The sequence below is a fragment of the Leptinotarsa decemlineata genome, unplaced genomic scaffold (genome assembly GCF_025532065.1).
Source record: "Leptinotarsa decemlineata unplaced genomic scaffold, Ldec_3_MD MMD2_tig00026299_RagTag_RagTag, whole genome shotgun sequence".
NCBI lineage: Eukaryota > Metazoa > Arthropoda > Insecta > Coleoptera > Chrysomelidae > Leptinotarsa > Leptinotarsa decemlineata.
In genome coordinates, this window is record NW_027412676.1 from 5792721 (window position 1) to 5811040 (window position 18320).

Here is an 18320-nt window from a genome sequence, read left to right on the forward strand (position 1 = left end):
TTCACCTAAACTATGATTTTATGCATTATTCAATAATATACAGTTATGACAATCAAAAAATATAGCACACTGAATTAAAGAATCATTTCAAATGTTTAATTTATTCTACAATCCTCATTCTGAACAACTGCAATTTATTATAAAAAACAATTTCTACATACATGCCTCTCTAATATTGCTACTAAATTCAAACGGTTTAGGCTCGCTTGGGTAATATGTTGAATCTTCCAAAACTTGAGAGGAAGGTTGAATGCGGTCAAGTATAGACAGAATTGATTGTACTCAAACTGATCCAACAAAAGCTTCTGAGGTAATACCATTAATCATATGATGAAATTTAATGAAGTAAAATGAAAATCATTTGATTTTTTGCAAAAATAATAATTCATTTTGTGTCATACTTTCAGCAATAGTATTAAATCCAGATAATACTTTCTGTGGAGAATACTTGAAGTTGAAATAAAAAACTGTGTCATCAAATTCAATATTGTCGCAACTCAGTTCTCGCTTGGCTATTAACGAGAGGATTTTTATTTGCTGTTTCACCCACTCGATTGTTCATCCCAAAAAATGAAAGAACTCACTTAAAACTTAATAAAATATTTATTGTGAAAGAAACGGAAAAATACTTTAAATAAACTCACACTCAATGTTAATAAAAAAAATACATTAAAATAATCAAGAAACTTACATTATACTGCCACCCAGCAGGATTGAAGAAAAGGAGATGTGCTGCATTTCTGATGACCCAATCGATACGTAAATGAATACTGTCTGTTGACTGTTAACTGTTAACTCTCATCCATGATCTTGACCTCCCTCAATATTTATAAAGAATTATACGCTGACATTGCGACTTTGATCCGGTCACTGTACTGAGGTAAAATGCACAGCATGCAATCTGTGCCAAGTTTGCATATTTGGAGATTGTTTTATATTCCATATCCTGTGATCGGATCAATTTCGATGTCTATGAACTTGAAATATCAAAAGATGGAATTCTGAATACTGAGTGTTCTTGTGTTAAAATATTGAAGTGAGGTTGGAATATCTTTCAATTCATATATTTACTCAAATGAATCTGAATCATTTCATGATTATTTTCTATATTTGACACTATATTTTGCAAAAATAATAATTCATTTTGTGTCATACTTTCAGCAACAGTATTAAATCCAGATAATACTTTCTGTGGAGAATACTTGAAGTTGAAATAAAAAACTGTGTCATCAAATTCAATATTTTTGTTCCCCTTTCATTTATAGTTACTTCTTAAATGATTTCTATAGTCTTGGAAAAGTAGAAAGATTTCAGTTCTTTCTTTTCAATACTTTCACCCATTTTTTTTCTCATCATTTTATCCTTTGGGAACCTAAACTCATTATATGAAATAACTCACCTATAAACCAATGCGCTTTCTGTTTTCTTGTGCCATTCCGCACAATTAAAATCAGCACGAAAATGCACCATATTGATATTCAAATATATCTCTAGAACACTTTAAAAAACACACAAACTAAACTCGATGAAAAAAACAAATTGTTCCTACGCGAGCTGTCAGCTGAAAAAAAAATTGAAACTCAATGTTGCAAAAACAAGCAGAATGGATCCGATACGACATACATTTTCAATGCCGAATAAACCAATAAATTGTGATATGGGTACTCCATTTTCCTGAGAAAATGAACGATCAATTAAAATTTTCTGTAATTATTCATTCATTTTTTTCAAGAATAAAGCCAGGAAACAAATAAATATTCTGAAAAGAGAAATGAAAATTTCTATGTTTTTCACCACTTTTATTTTATACAATAAAATTTATTGTGTAAGTTTGAGAATGTCCATATAGGACGAAACTGCAGTAATGTTAGTTACAAATAAAAGTGGTAAAAAACATAGAAATTTTCATTTCTCTTTTCATTATGAACTCCTACCAAGTAGTAATGGCTACATCCATATATTTATTGAAATAAATATACAATAATAAGATTGCTCGAATCCACGAATTAAGCATAAAAATGGATAACTTCGATAACTGATATAGTACAAGTTATATCTAAATATGATTTTGAATATAATTTAACGAGCTATATTTTTTAATGGTTTTCGGCTGCTCATGAACCCCAATAAAATAAATCAATTATGCATTCATGCTACCCACCAAAAATAGGAAATTCAAAGTTATTGATATATTAGCCATATTGTCATCTAGTTAGCCAGCGCCCTCTGTAGTGTATGCCACAATGTGATCTTTTTTATCACAATGGTTTCCACACATAACTTCGTATTTTTGTTGAAAAAATTTCAAAATGAATGTTGAGCCTGGTTTTGTTAAAGCTGATTCCGACAACTTACCAGGATTGATGAATTTTACTTGAAAAATTTGCAATACTTTGGTACCAAAATGAATAATGAAAAAATGAAACGGTGGGTGGTATATTTAGTAGGTCCTTTTTATTTATATGACATTCCTTTCAGACGTTGTCTTTTATCGAAGGATGAAAAGTTTTGATTCTATTTTAATTTTAGTTCGGCCAACTGAAAAAAACCATAGATCTCTTAGAGTTTTGTTTTTTGGAAGACTGAAAAACTTTTTGTCTGGTATGGATGATCTGTTTTTAAAACTAGGTATAAAACATATTTCAACCATTTTGGTGGCAGTGGTGGTGGTAAAATTCAATTCAAAAATAACCTGAAAAAATATTTATCGGAATGTAAACTAATGACACAGAAAATGCAGCAAAATACTCACTCACCGAGACCTATCTTTTACAAAAAAAAAAACGTTCTTTAATTAGATAATTTCAACAGTTGTATTCACACCGAGTTGACAACAATAACAACAAAAATGGCGTTTGTCAAATTGAATCAGATCTGTGATTGGATATTAAAAACCAATACACTTAGCAACTCCGCTCTAGACACGATCCATTTTATTGGTCAACAGACACACCGGCCTATTTAAAATCTTGCTTTTCGAATTGTTTTTTTTTCTGCAAATATAAAGAGATCTTGGGACCGATTAGGCTTGATGAGTATAATATACCCCTAACTCAATCAGTCTATAAGCAAACCAGTATCTGAATTGAAGGGGTTATATTTTTAGGAGTGATTAATTTTTTGGGAAAGAAAGTTTTTGGCTTTCTACAACTCCATCTGATACAAAAAAAGGGATGGGATAATCTTCCAAAGAAAGGAAGGAAGTAATCAATTTGAAACTCTATACATGAATGTGTAGATCATGCAAAGAAGTAACTTTCAGACACAAACTGAAAGAAAGTCCTCCTGAAACAGCTACTTCCATATAAACATTGAATTACACGAAAGAATCTTCCAAAGAAAGGAAGGAAGTAATCTCTCATCCCTTTTTTTTGTATCAGATGGAGTAGTAGAAAGCCAAAAACTTTCTTTCTCAAACAAACCAGTATCATTTTCCATAGTATTAAACAAATCCAATCTAGTGAATCTTACGGTATCTTCTTTGGTTCGTTTCATTTTCGAAACGTCTTTAAAAGATGTCGTTAATTTTTCATCTCCTTTCCACTGATTAGTGAAACATTTTATTGTTAAAAATACTTGAAATTTAGGCAATAGCAATAAAGATTACCTATTCCACACCTTTATGAAATTCTCCATTCACATTATGAAAAGCGAAAAAAAAACAAAAAAATTATGAAAAACTCCGTTTTTCCCAGGAAAAACGACTTTCGATCAAAATTTGATATCCTGATATACTAACGCCATCTTAGTGACTCAATTCAACATTACAAAGAGTTTTCCAATGCTGATCCAAAATTTTATGAACTGATTCATAAAAATAGTTTGTATTGATTCATTTGAAAGTAGATCAGGATAAATCAAGGAGAGAAAAGTTATGTAAGAACAATATAACCAAAAGGAAGATCAGTTTGATCTTCCTCTTGGAGATGATCACTTGGTGATCAAAACACGTGTCGAGGTGTTAAAATAACGGTTTGGTGTTGATGAAAAACTCCAGTAATAGTCATTACTACACCAAAAGTTCCAAACAGTGCATCACAAGTATTTTCCAGTAGTGTACAAAAATTATTCTCTTTTGATAATAAAGTGCCAGTTTTGAATGTGTTTATTCAAAAATGAAAATACCTGAATATTTGAAATCTAAATATCATAATTGATGGATATTATTAATGCTTCATGGCATTCAATCACTTTTTAGAGTTCCACTCTGAGTTCATCTCTATATCAGAACAACTGGATGGATTGTAGTAAGAGGTTTAAACAATGCATGATAATAATGATGTGCCGTATGCAGAAGAAACTGTCTATGACTATTGGAAAATTTTCTCCGCTAACATTGAACACATTTCTTTCTGTGAGTATGAGCTAATTTACCTGTTTACAAATGAATTATGATACTTTTGTTCTAGGTCGTAAAGGGATCGTTCTCTTATTGTGCAGTATTTCAACAAGTCAATAAGTAGTGATGAGAATATTTGGAGCTTTTATTTAGGAAATTGTTCTTAGTAATATAGGTTTCTAGAAAGTGCAATAAATCTTGTATTCATTATTTTTCAATAATATGTCTTCTAATGGATAGATGCATACAAACTAACACAGTAACACATTCATTTACTTTTTTTTCAAATAAAACTCGTATATTAATAAAATAATTGAAATGAATTATTCAAACAACACTTTATTGTGAGATTTCCACTAAATTGTTTTACAAAAACAAAACACGTATTTCGTCATACACGAAAAAAAAAAGATTTGTTACTTCAAAGAAATTTATTTAGTCTAATTTATTTCATCACTTTGATTAAATATCATTCATTCCAAACGACGTGTGTATTGTATCGATTAGATGATAATTTTGCGGAGACAAAATGAAATTCTCATTTCAATTTCTCTAATATTTCAATTCAAGAGGTCTTTTACTTAGTCAAATGAATTGCGGATCATTTCAAGAATAACATTTATTGAGTTCTCAAAATAATTCGGTTGAGTCAAACAATATAATTTCATCAAATCAAAAGTACGTCTGTTGAATGAAAACTTTACAATTCAGTTTAACACTATGGGGTGCTGTTTTGACACTAATATATAATTGAGTCAACTGAATATTTATTTTCACTTCAACAATACATATCAATACCTTTAACTAATTTTGGAAATAATTTAAAGATTATGGATAATTTCAAGAATAACATTTATTGAGTTCTCAAAATAATTCGGTTGAGTCAAACAATATAATTTCATCAAATCAAAAGTACGTCTGTTGAATGAAAACTTTACAATTCAGTTTAACACTATGGGGTGCTGTTTTGACACTAATATATAATTGAATCAACTGAATATTTATTTTCACTTCAACAATACATATCAATACCTTTAACTAATTTTAGAAATAATTTAAAGATTATGGATAATTTCATTTCAATATTTTTATTATTTGTTGGTTTGAAAAATTGAATTGTTTCCTTTAAAGAGATGATATAGTTGAAATACTTCTAAGGAATAGAGTGCCGGTCGGCACCATTTGTATTTTCGCAAGAACCGTAAACTAATCACGAATGGAATAAGAATTAACAATGTGTTTTGTATTTTTCAAGGAAATGACGAAGAGGTTTACAGTTTCTTTTTGATTATACGTGGATTGAAGTTTTTCAGTGTTTCCACAGGTATGTTGATAATATACTTTCTTTCATTCCATATTTTGAAATAATTATGAATAGCATGTATTGGATGAACGGACATCGTTTTTTTCAAGCACGTGCCCATACATTTTTCTCGACAGCTATCTATAAAAGTGGCTTGAAGTTCTTATTGTTTAATGTAATGACTGAAAGAAAGCTTCCATGTTTTCAATTCTGTTTTTAAGAAAGTAGAAGTTGTCGAGTGAAATGATTATCATTGAGAGGTAGGTAGGTATGCATACACTGGGTACCTAGTTGACCTTTGATCTATGGATACGAAGGAATTGGACATTTTCAGAGTAAATACAATTGAGGTGTTTGCCACAGAAATAGGTGTAGGTATACAATGTCGGCGAAGAGCTGTACCTTTATTTCGAATTGTAAATTTCTTACATCATAAATAATTGAATGGTGCTGTAAACAATGATTTCATGTTCATCATGATAGTATATACTGAATCCTTGAAGGAACCTCTTTTTAAGTTTTTTTTTTCAAAGAACATTGTGAAATAATCACAGTTTTCTCTTGTATTACTTTATTAAAATCAGTAATACCGAAAAAGGAAAGTTATTTGTAACATATTTACAGAAATGATGACATTCAACAAAACTGCACAAACTCAAAACATGCAATATAATCTCTTTTATTTTTAGACATGGAGGAATTTCTTAATAACTTGGGATTAAATGACCTAATTGGCATTTTTAAAGGTAAAAAAATACATATATTATTTATCTCCTAATAATATACCTAAAACACATACTTTTCAGACAGAAAATGATGTAACCTTAGACATAGCTAAAATGCTCACTGATGAAGAAATGAAAGAAATGACTCCCCCAATTGGCAAAAGAAAAATATTCAATCAAGGAAGCAATTGATGGAATAAATTAAGAATCATATATAACAGAGGTATGTCTTTCATTCATAACTTTAATAATAAATATGTATACCATGACAATTGAAAACATATTCAGTTTTCTCAAATAACGATATATTTTTGCGATTTGATGTAGATACTTATTATTATTCAGGTCTATACCTAAGTAATTAAATGCTAGAATTCTTAAATTTAATAGATTTGAAGGCCTGAAAGTTATAATTGGAGACCTAGGTAAATTTTGTCATCACAGTCATATTTCTAATCAAATTTTTCTGTGATGAAGTACGTCATTGTTTTTTTCTATTGGATGTGTACAAAAAAAATTATATTTTTATATTTCTATGGGATAATATCTAAGCTAGTTAGTAGAAATTGATCCAATAGTATTATTGCGAAAATGTAGACTATCACTAATCTCTGTTCTCTTTCATTTTAGATCATTACTTCAGTGAAAGGTTTCGAAATCAACTCTAATTGTTTTTTAGTAGATATCACCAATAATAATAATAAATAACAAAATATGTTAATGTTTTATATTAGGATTAACCATTTGTGAAAAATTTATAATTTCATTTAAATATTTGTAGAAGTCTATTATAATTCATTAATTGTTTGAATAAATTTGGTATTAAAATTTTTCGATTTTCATATTATATTTTGCTCATTCTCACGTTGAACAATTTTCCATGGCATTTACATAATCAGTATTGAATATGAAATATTATCCGCAAGACTCCCATCAGCAGCTGATTAAAAAATCATAATACGTAAGTAGATCAATAATCCAGTTGAGAAAATGATACAAAGTGTATTTAATGTATTGAGAAATCGGGTTGTTGAACAAACTATAATATATTCTCACAATTATTCAATAACTTGATCTATTTTGATTGGAGATTCATGTAACTGACTATGTATTTGTGATTCTGCCGAAAAGTAATTTTCTCAATATACTAAAACTATACGTAATGCTTTTCATCCACAAACTTAAAAAACATATTGAAGTTTTGGAGAAGAGAAAAGTAATTTTCAGTAGAACTGAAAATTACTACCAACGAGATGCTAGTACTCAGATTAGTATAATATTTGGTTAATTGAATCCAATAACCAAATTCAAACAAGAGGTACATCATTATTCATACTTATTTTAAACTTTTGAAATGCTTTACTCAATCAGAAGGATACTCACAATGAGGTATAAACATTGTTCGTTCAACTACTATTCATTATTTGTTCAAAAAAATCATTACTTTAGCAAAGTTCTCCATCATCCTGCAGATATATTATGTTTCTTCAACATAACTTTTACTCAAATAGAAAATACATTTGATTATTTCAATCAGATCCACTATTTCACCCATCTTTTAATTTTGTTTGTTCAATAGAATATTCGAATTACTCTAAATCATTCTCGCTATCAATTAGACAAAATATTACTTGAATTCAATTCTTCTTTGAATTGAAATAACTAATGGATGCGATTGTTTCAATGAAATATGTTCATTGTTGATACAATGAACATATGTTTGAAGAAATAGTTATGAGTCAAGAATTCTTTTTACTTGCATCAACAAAATATTTTGTCGTGCATATATGACACTTTTATTTCTTTGAATGAAGTGAATTTTATTTCATTCAACAATTTTTTTTTCCGTGATACAATGGCTTCTTCAGGCGTGTCTTATCTTTACTTCACTTAACTAGGTCTTCACTTGTCTTTACTTTGTTTTACAATGAAAAGACACGCCTGAAGGAATCATTGCCATTGCGTGTCTTTACTTGTATTCACTTTACTTTACTTTGTGAAGATACGCCTGAAGAAGACATTCTATGACGAAACACGTGTTGCGTTTTTGTAAAACGGTTCAGTGAAAATCTCACAATGAAGTGTATTTTAAACACGATATGGATATCCATCAAGTATCAGCCGATTCCATCAAATTGAAATAAAGCTCACCCATGATTCTCCAGTTCTTAACACAATGCGATTTTTTCATTTCTTCTCCCCCTACTATGTACTGTACAACTTCACTATGGTGTTATTACTTGCTACGTGTAGTATTTCATTTGTTCTTTGTTGAAAAATCAATAGAGTTTTTGAAGAACTTCTACTTTCCGATTGTCTAACCACTATGCCACTGAAGTGAATAATATTTTAACTGTATTAGAATTGTAGTGTTCCTGCAAATCCATACTCATCTCAATATTTTTTCAATCTCAAAATTAATCCACCCATACAGTCCAAAAATAGGGTCTCTTGAGTCCGGCCAATTACACTAGGAGCTGGTCTTTGTTTTTTTTTCAAAACCCGATCACCTGGAAAACTCACTGGAACGAAGCTGATCCCCATCATTTTTTTAATTATAATTTACGCTAGTGGCGGTTATTACAGTGTCATTAAATACGTAGCATTCTTTGAGTGCACTTATCCTGTACACGGGTGCACACATACATTCTTGAATTCATATTCTGTTCCGATTTATAAAATGAACATGTTGAAGTGTTCAACTTTGCGATTATTCCGGAGCAATTGGGTGTCTAATTGGGAAACTTATCAACTTTGACACCTGAAAAATTCAACATTAATTTGTTGTTCTATTCCAGCATTTCCAACATAAACGTAGATTACCTTAACTTCTTCCTGTTTATTGGAAAAATATACAATATGGGTTGGACTAAGGAGCAATGAGTTTTGAAAAGGCTGGTTATTTACTACGAAAATCACAAATTACAAATTTTCCATGCAAGGAACCGCATTTAAAACAGTGAATCCAAGCTCGCACATGCTTCGATTTCTATCGTGAAGCAACAGTTAATCATTGTAGAAACAGGTTTCAACATATTTCAAGTTCGTCAAGTAGATTTCCAATCTGTCCTATATAATTGCAGATATTATGTCATTGTGTAATGAGAGAGTCGGATATCACTGAATCAGTACCAAACCCTGTGCAACTCAAATATTCACTAAAACTTGATTTCATCTTACTATTCTCATTGTATTCATCATTAGTTTTTATCACTTGGAAATTGAACTTAGTTTTGAAAACCCTATTTATTTTGATTCAAATGTAATTATTCTACTCATATTAGTGAATATTTTCAGAAAACTTTTGAATATTTCTCATTGCGAAATTTTCTGGTATCAGTATTACCTTCAGAACTCCACTCGAATCCCTTGGAGTTTTTTGCATAGAGTAATGCTTTGTCGCGTTCTCTAATTGGACTCATGCAATATGACTGCCAGAATTCAACTTCGCGACAGCAAACAAATTGCCCCTCATCAAAAATAATTTGTTTTTTCAGGTATAGTGACGAAATACGGTCTTCCAACAGTCAATCACTAAAGTCGTCTATGCAAGTCATCAACTTGAAACCCGTGGTCCATAAGTGACAAAAAATTGAGGAACAGAATAAAAGTTCCTCCTCTCATGATTCGAATATCTCAATCTCAGGAATGGATGTCCATGAAAGTACTCTTCAACAATGTTTACATTGCAACCAATCGAAAATTCTGACCAGTAATGAGTTTTCCTCCTACATCAGCACTTGTGAGAATGTTAACTGAGCTCACACTGTGGAATTATGAACTCCAACTGCTATGTTATGGATTTCACTCATTCATGATCCATCTCGAATGAAATCACACTAACCGTTCTTATAACTCGAACCAATAAGTATACTTTCTATGTAAGACCAAGTTATAGCAACTATTACAGATTATATATTTTGTTCATTTGTTTATCATTCAGTATATATTTTTTGTTCCATTTAGTTAGCTATGAATGAGATATGTTTTTAAAAAAGTTGTAGTTGTTGATTGTCAAAAAAGGTCAATAGACGTCAAAAAGTATAATTTGGTATTTTCTTGAAAAATAAAGTTTCTAAGGAAATTACATGGTCCTTTAACCGGATTAGACATCAAAATATAGTATTTACAGTCCACAAATACGTACTGAAAAGGAAACACGTCTGAATATCGAAGAAGATCTCAGAGAAAAAATGCTGGCAAGACCAATAATTTTGATGATTATGTTCGATGGCCGCTGGCATTAGAGAGTAATATTCAAAGTATTCATGGCACTGTTCAGTCAGAATCAAATATCTTCATGTCTTCACATCAGCAAGGAGACGCAACTCAGGCGCTGAAAATTGTCCAAACAGCTCCCATAGAAGAGCCGAAAGGTTCCGGATTTCATGTACAATCTAATAGAACTGGCAGTAGGGATGGAACAGATCTAGGATCAATCAGGTATCCATCAAAAGTATCAGATTCTACTAGAAAATCGGCAAGGAAATCAAATGAATCCAAGGTATCTTCAAAGAGGGTAGAAATTGAAAAGAAGCGTTTGGCGTTGGAGACTGAAGTCGCGAGGACTGAGCTAATGAGGAAAATGAAAAAGCATTAATTCGAAAATCAAATGAGGATTCTGGATCTTCAGAAAAAGTTAGCTGAAACTAACATTGAAGAGGAAGAGTTATACTCTACAAGAGATATCGGTTCGAAAAAATCGCTTTCAGAGAGCACAGATAAAGAAAGCATGTTCAGAGGAGTACAAGAATGGATTAATAAGTGTGAAGTGCATTCAGTTACTTTTTCACCAGAAAAAACGAAAATTCAAAATACAAATATGTCACAGGAAAATGACATTTCGAAATTATGTCATGTTGTCGCCGATGCCATTAGAAGTGTTTCGAGGGGAAATTGTTCAAATAATCAGGCAATTGCTGAGGAACTACCTTTTTTTGATGGCAAACCAGAAGACTGGCCGTTATTCATCAGTCAATTTAACAGGAAAACTAATATGTATCAATACTCATAGGATGAAGTGATGCTAATGTTACAGAGGTGCCTGAAAGGGGAAGCTCTTGAAGCGGTAAGGAGTTTATTATTGCACCCTAAAAATATTATTCATGTTATTGAAACATTAGAAATGCGTTTTGGTCGTCCAGAATACGTCATTGGTTCTTTGATTAACAAAACTCAGAATTTGCAATTTGTTAGAGATGTCGATTTTAATAATTTTGTTAAATTTTCATGTCACGTCAATAACCTGGTGGCTACGTTGGAGCAATTTGAGGCAAGTAATCATTTGAATAATCCGTTTTTACTGTAGCAGTTGGTAGAAAAATTACCCAATAGTCTGAAATTACAATGGGGACAGAAGATGGTGATAAAAGGAGGTAAGGTGAATTTGAAAGATTTTGGAATCTGGGCAAATGAATTATCTTCAGCTGCATGTTACGTAAGTCAAAAAACTTTCCCTACTACCAGTCACCATCAGAAAAAATTTAATAATTCAAGATCGGAAAATATCTTTTTTGCTACAAATCAAGCAAACGATGACCCTAAATGCCTTTACTGTAATAAAACTGGTCATTAAATTTGCAATTGTTCTATATTGAAAAATGATAGCATAGATATTCGTTGGTCAAAATTATACAAAACCAAAATTTGCTTCTGTTGTTTGAAAACTGGTCATTCAAAGAGGTTTTTTAGATCAAAACAACGCTGCGGCTTTAAAGGATGCAAATTACGCCACCATAACCTTCTGCATAAAAGTCAAGTTTCTGATGAACTTTCTCATACTGAAAAAATTGATGAAAGTGTTCAAACAGTTTGTCTCACCAACAATAATTCTAAAGTTCTTCTCAGGATAGCTCCTATCAAAATTTATGGCCCAAAAGGGTATATAAATACTTATGCTCTGTTCGATGAGGGGTCATCCATATCTTTGATAGAAAGTCAGATCGCAGAACAACTAGGAATATCAGGGGAAACCAAACCTTTGTGCATGCAATGGGCTAAGAATATTGTTTCATATGATGAAGGTTCAAAATGTATCAATATGAAAATTTCTGGAGTTCATGAAGGGGCAAGAATCTTCCAAATGAGTGGTTTGAGAACAGTAACAAATTTGTTTTTACCTTCTCAAACCATCGTGATGGATAATTTCAAAGATTATGTACATCTTCAGGGACTACCTATTCCAGATATGGTACATGCAAATCCTACTGTTCTCATAGGTCAAGACAATATCCATTTAACAGTAGCAAGAAAAGTTTATCAGGGTTCTGAACATAGTCCAATTGCTACTAAAACTAATTTAGGATGGGTTATCCATGGTAACACTTCAGAATCTGATCAAAATGTGTATAGCTTCCACATTTGTTCCTGCGATAACAATGATGAACTTAATCGTCTAGTCAGGGAATCTTTTAGTACCGAAACATTTGGCGTTTCCGTTAATAATAGAATTATTGACATTGCTCATAGAAGAGCCCTTGGTATTTTGGAAAAAACCACAGTTTATTTAGGGTTGATTTGGAAAAATGACAATGTAACTTTACCTGAAAGTAAATCAAATGCTATGAGAAGGTTGATTTGTATTGAGAAAAAAATGTTGAGGAATAAATCATATTTTGATCAGTACTGCAACAAAATCAGTGACTACTTAAAAAATGGTTACATTCGAAAATTAGAAACTTCCGAAGCGATTGAACAAAATTCTCGCACATGGTATCTTCCACATTTTGGTGTCGTAAATCCTAATAAGCCTAATAAGTTGAGACTTGTTTTTGACGCTGCCACTAAGAGTAATGGTATCAGCTTAAATGAAAACCTTCTGCAAGGTCCGGATTATCTGACTTTATTACCAGGTGTTCTGATGCGCTTTCGTCGATCGAATTGGGGTTTCTGTGGCGATATAACCGTGATGTTCCATAGAGTAAAAATTCGCAAGGAGGATAGATGTGCACAGCGGTTTCTTTGGCGAAATGGCGAGCAACATAGACAGGTGGATGAATACGAGTTACAGGTGATGATGTTCGGTGCTTCTTGTTCTCCATGTTCCGCACAATATGTGAAAATTTAAATGCCAAGCAATCGAAATATCCTGAATTGATTAAAGATGTCGGGAGAAATTTCTATGTTGATGACTATCTGGATTGTTGTGATACAGAGCAAGAAGCACTCTCAAAAATCGAAAGAATCATAGAACTTCATAAAAATGGTGGTCTTCAAATTCACCTTTGGTTATCTCAAAATTCGGAAATGAACATGTTGAAAAATATTTCAATAAGTCGTCGTTGGACCGCATTTTAGGAGTTTGGTGGGATGTGAAATCTGATTCGTTTACATTTAAAGTTGATTATCATAAGGTTCCCAAAGAAATAACTGACGTTACGGTGATTCCTACAAAACGCCAAGTTTTGCAGTTGGTTATGTCAATTTTTGATCCCTTAGGCTTTCTCACATTCTTGTCTATCAAGGGAAAAATCATTCTACAGGCAATTTGGCGAAGTGGCATCAGATGGGACGATAAGATTCCAACAACAATCTTTCATAGATGGTTAGAATGGTTGAAAAGTTTAGAATTAATCTCTTCACTCAGGATTCCTCAATGCTACTCTCTCTCTCTCTTTCTACTGCTAATGGAACAGAAATCCACATATTCTGTGATTCGAGCGAGGAAGCATTTGCGGTGGTAGCCTACCTGAGAATAATTTTCGAAACGCACATTGAGGTATCTTTCGTTTCAGCAAAGGCCAGAGTAAGTCCCCTGAAGCCTATTTCAATTCCAAGGCTAGAGTTACAAGCTGCAGTGATGGGTAGCCGATTGTTATGCACGATATTGAAAGAAATTGATTTTCCTGTCGATAGTTCTTTTTTGTGGACAGTTTCCAAAACAGTTCTGTGTTGGATCAAAGGTGATGGACGGAATTATAAACAATTTGTCGCACATAGAATCGGTGAAATACAAGATTTAACAGTTGCAACTCAATGGAAATATGTCCCTGGCAAATTAAACGTTGCTGATGAAGCAACAAGAATAAATTCATCAAGTATTGACGCAAATTATAATAATTGTTGGTTTCGAGGTCCTGATTTTCTGTGGAACTTGAATGATCCACCACCAGACTTCGATTTTTCAAATTATCATCTCGACGATGAAAATGAGAGAAAATCTGCCGAACATTTTGTTGGTTTCGTTGTTCCGTCTTTTGACTACCTGCCAGAAGTATACCGGTTTTCCAAAAAGCAAAGACTTGTGAGAAGTGCAGCATGGGTATTAAGGTTTTGCAGACTCCTTCTAGGAAAACATCATGGGAAAACCGATATTTCTTCTGGAGAATTAACTATCCAGGAAATAGATGATGCAAAGAGATTGTGTCTCAAAAGAAGCCAAGAGGAGAGTTTTGGCAAGGAAATTGAATTACTTAAAGCAAAGGTTCAACTTGACAGAGAAAACTCGCTTTTTGATCTTTCAGCGTTCATTAATGATGACAAACTTCTTAAAATGCAAACAAGAATCAGCCAGGCTCTTTGTTTAGGTGAACCCGTAAAGAAACCGGTGATTTTAGATCCCAAAAATGCTACTGTTGATCTAATATTACAGCATTTCCATGAAAAGAATCATCATCAGGGAAAGGAATTGGTTTTAAATAATATACGTCAGGAATATTGGCTAATTAAGGGAAGACAAGCTGTAAAAAATATTTTTTATAGGTGTTGTTACTGCAAATTGAAAAAATCGAAACCAAATATACCGAAGATGGGAGATTTGCCATTGATGCGCCTCACACCAGGCTTAAAACCATTTGCTTCTACTGACTATTATACTATTATACTGATTATTTCGGGCCCTTGTATGTCACAGTTGGAAGGCATAAAGAAAAACGTTGGGGAGTTCTTTTTACTTGTATGACAATTCGTGCAATTCATTTGGAAATCGCACACTCCCTCACTGCTGATGGTACAATAATGACCATAAGGAGGATGTTATCACGCCGGGGTCCCATCAGACGCCTTCATTCAGATAATGGCACAAATTTCAAGGGAGCAAACGAAGAACTTTTGAAATTGTACCATGAACTTGACCACCAGGAGCTAACTCGAAGAATGACAGAGATGGAGATAGAATGGCACTTCATTCCACCTGATAGTCCACATATGGGTGGATGCTGGGAAAGGTTAATAGGCTCGGTCAAGAAAATTTTGGGGATTACTTCAAAGGAAGAATCGCCTGAAGATGAAATTTTATCAACATTGTTCGCGGAAGCTGAGTATGCAGTTAATAGTAGACCATTAACTCATGTTTCAACCGATCCTTCCGATCCTCAGTGTTTAACGCCAAATCATCTTCTGATTGGTTCACCCTCAGAAAATCCATTTCCAACAAAATTCGAAGAACAAAACCTAAGGAAGCAATGGAAGAAGTCTCAAAGGCTGGCAGAGATATTTTGGTCAAAATGGATCAAGGAATATTTACCGACTTTATCGAAGCGTGCAAAATGGATCAAGGATTGATGAAACTGTTGCGGTTGGGGATGCAGTCGTTATTGCAGATGGTCACCTTCCGAGAAATACTTGGCCACTAGGTACAATCACGGCAGTATTTCCAGGAAAGGACAATGTTACGAGAGTAGTCGAGGTGAAAACATCTACAGGGGTCTTCAAACGTCCTGTAACCAAAATCTGTAGGGTGGATGTTGAATTTGGTGAAAATTCTTAAGAACTTTCACGGTGGGGTGAATGTTACAGATTATATATTTTGTTCATTTGTTTATCATTCAGTATATATTTTTTGTTCCATTTAGTTAGCTATCAATGAGATATGTTTATAAAAAAGTTGTAGTTGTTGATTGTCAAAAAGGTCAATAGACGTCAAAAAGTATAATTTGGTATTTTCTTTAAAAATAAAGTTTCTAAGGAAATTACAGCAACAATGATTGGCATTTTTGCTTTTTCAGGTTAAGTTGTGAAACAGCCTCGGCTGAACTTCGCCCTTTCATTGATTTTTGTGTTTACTTCTTCTCTATAAACCATGTATGTAAATGAATAAAGCCCATTTATTATTATTATTATTATTATTATTATTATTATTATTATTATTATTATCAATTTACACAATTCCATATCGACTGCTGCAAATTTACTGATGCAGGAATATTGAGAACCATTATCAAATATATTACGAGTACTCTAGATTTAAATTTTTCATTTGCTTTATAATCACCATCTACAGAAAAAATTCTTCTTGTGTTTGATTCGACGAATTCTCGATAGATGTAAATGCAATTTGTATCGAAAAAACATTCACTTCTTCAGACTGAAGGTATATTACAAAACAATATAAACTTCAGAATCTGATTTAGAGCTAATCTACAAGGGCATCAATAATCTTCTTTCGTTGCTCCCAGATAATTTCAGGAAGTTTTGGTTTATTGAATCACCTATTTGAGAAAAGTCGCTATATTTTCCAACACACTTTACTGACGTATACAAATAGTGGTTTTGAGGCTTGTAGTTGAGATTCGAGACGATCATGAAGAGTACTAACTTTGAACCTTTGATTAACTCAAATTATCGTGAGCAAAACAAGATTCATGGCTCTCAGTCACCTTCTCGAATTTTTGATAAAGTGGTTTACAGCCTCATACCGCAAGTGATCATCATCGTGTATCCTTATTCCAAAAAGAATAATCGTTTCTTGATATTTCCATCATATCTTTGGAAATCAATCATTAGTAGTTTCACTTATGATGTACTGTTTGGAACCTTTGGTGTAGTAATGAATATCACTGGAGTTTTTTCCCAACACCAAATCGTTATTTTTACACCTCGACACGTGTTTCGATCACCAAGTGATCATCTTCAAGAGGAAAATAAAACTAGAAACTTCTCAAATCTGAAGCTATTTATGTTATTCAGGTACATCATACAGGTAGGTAATCAGTAATACCACCCATACAAGTGTACCACCCTAAATTAATTTTACAATTGGCCGTTCTATTATTTTACAATATGTCCTTATGTATGTTTAAATGTTACAGCTATATATAGAACAATTTTCAGCTATATAAAGCTAGTTTCACAATATTGCCTATCTAAATATATTTACAATGTGTCTTTTTGTAGTAATCAGTAGACCCAACAATATTATTTCAACAAACTATATAGTATGCTATTTGGTATTGGTCTGTTATCGTTATTCATAATATTATTATGTTTCCTTATTTTTACACTCTCATAGGCATCTAGTTGCCTGTTGTTGTTAACTTGTCTAACTAATCTTTAAGAACTGAAGTCTATGGAATGGTTTTGTTGCAAAATATGATGGGCGACTGCTGATTTTTCAGGTCTTCCATATTTTAAGTGTGCTATGTGTTTCTTATATCTAACTTACTAGATCTTTTTGTCTGTCCATAATATTTTGCATCGCAGTCCTTACATTCAATTACAGACTTTTCCGAATTCTCGTCTTTTTCTTTTGGACGTCCCAAAAGGCTCTACATTGTATGACTTGGTGTTGGGAAAAAAATCCAGTAATATTCATTAGTAGTTTCAAATTGTTATTGCTAGTAACAACAGTTTTCGTTGTTAGTAGTTTGTTTCTCTAATTTGAATTTTGCGATTTTAAACTGTTCAAGTATTTCATCAGTTTCTTAAAATTTCATTTGAATTCACGTATACAAAATATTTATCCAGAAAAGTATCGTATGGTGCTTATTCTCGTACCTAATTGGTACGCGCAAAATTGACAGCATTCCGCATGCTCTTACCTCATCTGAATTAATAGATATTCATTCCACCAAGCTTCAGGCCCTATAGTCTGGTTCACATGTACTTTTTTTTGTGAAATTCTACAGACAGATCCAAAAATTACGATCAGGGTGTCATTGGATTCGTATTTTTACCTAGACAGTTCAAGGGAATTTTTTTTTGAATATCTCGAAAAATTTTCAAAATTTTGGAACTT

At 32.4% G+C, this 18320-nt stretch overlaps 2 protein-coding genes across 7 annotated transcripts in view; both read left to right on the forward strand.

Annotated features, from left to right (window-relative positions):
• LOC111502760 (odorant receptor 46a) overlaps positions 1-16435 on the forward strand; it is a 33283-nt gene extending 16848 nt beyond the window's left edge. For 2 of the 6 annotated variants that reach the window (XM_074180749.1, XM_074180753.1), the window contains exons 1-4: positions 4463-5663; positions 6332-6388; positions 6449-6590; positions 6998-16435. In XM_074180749.1, the coding sequence (XP_074036850.1) occupies positions 13908-15266 (1359 nt within the window). In that variant the 5' untranslated portion in view covers positions 4463-5663; positions 6332-6388; positions 6449-6590; positions 6998-13907 and the 3' untranslated portion in view covers positions 15267-16435. Of the gene's footprint in view, positions 1-4198; positions 4355-4409; positions 5664-6331; positions 6389-6448; positions 6591-6997 lie in introns of those variants that run through there. The other 4 variants (XM_074180754.1, XM_074180752.1, XM_074180750.1 and 1 more) reach the window with 4 other exon arrangements.
• LOC141484922 (uncharacterized) lies at positions 15323-15868 on the forward strand. The gene has a single exon (XM_074180623.1). The coding sequence runs from the start codon at positions 15323-15325 to the stop codon at positions 15866-15868; it is 546 nt and encodes a 181-aa protein (XP_074036724.1).
• Positions 16436-18320: the final 1885 nt, after the last annotated feature.

What these genes read in the sequence shown, in the direction of transcription:
- LOC141484922 (XM_074180623.1), top strand. Translation starts at nt 15,323, where the DNA reads ATGACCATAAGGAGGATGTTATCACGCCGGGGTCCCATCAGACGCCTT.